The 5000-nt window shown below is 41.1% G+C and overlaps 1 protein-coding gene across 1 annotated transcript; it reads left to right on the plus strand.

The window, feature by feature from the left end:
- The first annotated feature begins 1925 nt into the window (after positions 1-1925).
- LOC137628524 (uncharacterized) lies at positions 1926-3536 on the plus strand. The gene has a single exon (XM_068359674.1). It carries the CDS (start codon positions 1926-1928, stop codon positions 3534-3536), a length of 1611 nt encoding a protein of 536 aa, XP_068215775.1.
- The last annotated feature ends 1464 nt before the right edge of the window (positions 3537-5000 follow it).

Genomic DNA, 5000 nt, shown 5'->3' on the forward strand with positions numbered 1-5000 from the left:
CATTATATGTGACTTTTAAACTTATCCCCAATAAATATATATATATATATATATATATATATATATATATATATATATATATACATATGTATTATATATATATATATATATATATATATATATTCATATATTTATATTCACATATTGTATATGTGTTTGCTTTACACCCACACATACACACCCACACATACATACATACATATATATATATATATATATATATATATATATATATATATATAATATATATATATATATAATATATATATATATATATATATATATATATATATATATATATATATATATATATATATATATATAGAGAGAGAGAGAGAGAGAGAGAGAGAGAGAGAGAGAGAGAGAGAGAGAGAGATTTATGTTTAAAAATAGAGTGGGGTGGTATATGTTAGAGTAATGATATGAAGTCCAATGAAGAACGACATATGTAACCATCTCCCCCAAGATGCACGACACTGAACTAAATTAAATCACTTCTTAATGACGCGTCGCAACTAATAATTATGTCAACTATCTGTCTCAGGGAAACGTTTGGGGTGGTTGACAGCGTTGCTGGATTTTACCATCCCTCTACTATAAGGTATCCTAGGTTCCAGGGTGGGAAAAGAATATACAAAGACAGTCTTTTAGGGGCTGAAAAGTAAAGTGAGGCTGGCCAAAGATCCATTCCTTGCCGAAGGAGCAAGCGCTCTATTTTGGCTAGGGGGTGATTACCTTCTGCTGGTGCATAGGATGCACATTTCACACTGGACTCATACCTCAGTTAAAAATTTTCCCTAAAATCATGACAACCCATACACGACCCCTATAATACAGGAGTTAAGTTGCTTACTTAGCCTTATTATTATAATAATAATAATAATAATAATAATAATAATAATAATAATAATAATAATAATAATTATTATTACTATTATTATTATTATTATTATTATTATTATTATTATTATTATTTATTATTATTATCTTATTCAAGATATCAACTGTAAATTGAACCAATCTTGAATAATTTGGTACAAAACAGTCCAAGCTGAAACAATTCCGATATTTAGAAAATCTACCACAAAACCACTCAACTTGTTTGGCTGCTGGCAAAAAAAAAAAAAAAATACTTAGACTTAACATTTTTAACAGTTGAAGTGTTGTATGAAAATAAGGCAAATACGTCAGTCAATATTCAAAACCTTATGCAATTTGATTCCAAACAAGTGGATCTATAGCTTAAATGGGCCGTAGAGATAGTCTTTAATCTTTTATATTATACTGTAAGTAGCTTATAATGTAGTGAGCTGAAGTCAAAATACTTTTTTATTAACCTACTTGTGACAATTTAATTTTGTGGTAAAAAAAATTTTTAACCTTGCATAAATAGAAAATATAAACCGCAGATTGTTTATGAAGTAACCTCAACTGTCCCAGTAAATCTGGAAAAGGTGTTACTCTGCCATAGTCTACTTCGCTACACATTATTGAAGAAATCACTTGTTTGAAGTGTTACTAGCCTATACCTTGTTACACATTATGGAAGAATTCACTAAACCAAAGGCTTCTAAATTGATTCTAAGTTCGATAGCCTGTTAAAACCAATACATTCACATTGAAATATATATGAACGCACACAGTGCATTAGATTTAGGCCTGCGAAGTTCACCTTTGGTATAATTTGAGACCTTAGGGCTTAGGCTATAACAACTGACTCAAATGGAGTGCCAATATGGCAAACGTCATATCATCATCTAAAGTAAACCTTTTTAATTGATAAATAACTCAGAAGACGCTTAAATATACCCAAATTATGAAAATTTAAGGTACAGACCTTCGTTTGGAACGCTCAATCACGGAAAAATTGGTAAACAAGGAGAAGTAATCTTGAGGGTCTTTGCTCGATAACAGCTGGCGGTGTAATGAAAATATCAAGTGCCCATGACCCCAACCTGGGCTTGGTCCAGAGTCTGGGCATTACATTAGAAAAATTCCCAGTGGGCAATATTCGGGGTCTATACCCCAAGGCAGCTCAAAGCAAGATATCATTCATAAGAGAGCTGGCCTGTGAGGAGGACTTTATGTTTATTGCCCTCACTGAAACCCACCTATCTGAAGGAATAATGGAGCCTGAAATACACATCAGAAATTACACCTCCTTCTGGACAGATAGGAAAGGAAGAACACATGGCGGTACAATCATTTACTTGAGGGATGACATTGCTCCAAACTCAATACCCCTCTTGTCATACTCAGACGGCCAAATTGAACTGCAAGCCATACAAATCCAGCAACATAATATGGTGATTATAAACTGCTACCGTCCACCTGGCAGCTGTTCTAGAAACTTCAGTGGTGCCATGGAAGCTCTCAGTCGCCTACTGGACTCCCTGCCAGTTCCTACACCTGATGTCATCCTCACTGGAGACTTCAACTTTCCCTTCCTGAAGTGGCCCGAAGGAACCCAAACTGGGAGCACCCTCGCTGATAAGTCTCAAGCCGAACTGCTTCTGTCCATTACAAACTCCTCCTTTCTCATTCAGATGGTGTCCATACCAACCAGGGGAAACAATATACTTGACCTGTTTTTCACCAATAACAGGGATGCAATTAACTACGTCTCGGCTGAAAGGACCATCTTCTCTGACCATAATCTCCTCAAGATACACACTACTTACAACAAATCACATTCCCCAGAAATGGCTACACCAACAGAGAAGAACCCTTTCTCCAAAATAAACTTCTTCAGCAGCCAAGTGAATTGGGATCTCCTAAATGCCCAACTACAGTGCACTGACTGGGTATCAGAACTCCATGTTGGCAACCCTGAGGTAATGCTGAATGACTTTCTACAAACCATCCTCAGGGCCTGTGAAGGTAATGTGCCAACAAGAAAACTGCCAGCCACCAGAAGAAGCCAGATACCAAGGGACAGAAAAGTGATTATGAGGTTACGGGCGAACTTAAATAGACAAATGCAAACGACAAAGAGTGCCACCCGGAAAAACTCGCTGCAAGCTAAGATCTCACATATAGAAAATGAACTCGAGGATTCACACGAGAAGCAACGTGACTGGGAAGAAACGCAGGCAGTGTGCAACATCAAGGCCATCCCTAAATTTTTCTTTAAGTACTGCAAGAAATTTTCCAAAATTCAAGTCAAGGTTGGACCACTTCAGGCAGGAAATGGGATGATGTCAAACACCTCTGAAGAAACATGCCAGATTCTCTCCCAGCAGTATAACAGAGTCTTCTCGCAATCTACACCTGCCAAGATTGTTCTCGAACCTGCTAAGTTCTTTAAGGTGCACACCCAACATCACTTGACTCTCGTGAACATCCCTTTCACCAAAACTGATGTACAGGAAGCCATCAGCGAACTAAAAATTAACTCTGCTGCTGGACCAGATAGTGTGCCATCCATCCTTTTACTAAGAGGCAAGGAAGCTCTGGCGCTGCTCCCTGGACACTGGCATTATACCATCAATATTAAAAGAGGCCATCATCTCCCCAATCCACAAAGGGGAAGATAGAAGCCAAGCCAAAAACTACAGGCCAGTGGCCCTCACCTCCCACCTTATAAAAGTATTTGAGAAAATATTAAGAAACAAGATCATTAGCCACCTTGAGGAAAAAAGCTTGATGAGTAACTCTCAGCATGGCTTTCACAAAGGAAGGTCTTGTCTCTCCAACCTCTTGGCCCAATAGGAGTGGCTGCTCCAGGGCCTTTCTGAAGGCAAAAATTTAGACGTGGTCTACTTAGACTTTGCTAAGGCCTTCGACCGAGTGGACCACGACATCCTTCTCCACAAGCTGAGGGCCATGGGGATAGCAGGGAAGCTGGTGTGTGGCTGCACAGCTTCCTTACCAACAGGACTCAGGCAGTAGCTGTTGACGGCCACAAGTCACAGCCTGAGAAAGTCATCAGCGGAGTCCCCCAAAGGCTCTGTTCTTGGCCCCCTACTCTTCCTGTTCCTGATGGCCGACATTGAAAAGACAGTCACAGGCTCCTTCCTGTCCTCCTTTGCTGACGACACTACCCTAAGCCACAGGATCAGTGCGTCTGAGGATGTTGTCCAGCTGCAGGCAAACATCCAGAGGGTCTTCCACTGGGCTGACACAAACAACATGTAATTCAATGAGTGTAAATTTGAAATAATGAGACTGGGGCCCAATACTGAACTCATCCACTCCACCGAGGTACTGATAAAAACACAGCAGCCAATCCCACCCAGCAATGCAGTCGAGTGCCTTGGCGTCCTCATGGACAATGATGCCACCTTCCAGCAGCACATCAAGGACACCGCCACTAGGGCCAGGCACATGGTTGGCTGGGTTCTGCGTACCTTCCATTCAAGGGAGCAGGAGGTTATGCTGACACTGTGGAAGACTCTCATACAGCCAATCCTTGACTACTGCAGCCAGCTGTGGTCTCCCCATAAACAGGGGGACATACAGGGGCTTGAGTCAGTCCAGAGGAGTTTCACAAGATCAATTAAAGGAATGAGGGAGCTCAACTATTGGCAGCGCCTGCAAAAGCTGGGACTCTACTCTCAACAGAGAAGAAGAGAGAGATATAGAATAATATACACCTGGAAAATCTTGGAGAGGCAGGTGCCTGACCCTACCCCTGACTTACTGAGAGTACGTGAAAGTGAGCATTCTGGGCGCTCATGTGCAAGACAAAGCCTCTCCTCCAGGACACCAGAGAGGATGAAAACCCTCCTTGCCTCCAGCCTCACCCACAACGGCCCCAGACTGTTCAATACACTACCGAGAAATGTCAGACACACCACAGGCTGCTCGGTCGCCAAATTCAAGAAAGCACTTGACACCTTCCTGCAGACGCTGTCAGATGAGCCTCCTGTGCCAGGCTACACAGCGTGCTGCAGGGCAGCCACAAACTCTGTGCCAGACCAGATCATCCTCATGAAGAAGGACTTACGGACTGGCGTCAGCGGTGGACCACCACAGCTGTGAGGAAGACCTTCTAAATT

Source organism: Palaemon carinicauda, chromosome 36 (assembly GCF_036898095.1).
Source record: "Palaemon carinicauda isolate YSFRI2023 chromosome 36, ASM3689809v2, whole genome shotgun sequence".
Lineage (NCBI taxonomy): Eukaryota > Metazoa > Arthropoda > Malacostraca > Decapoda > Palaemonidae > Palaemon > Palaemon carinicauda.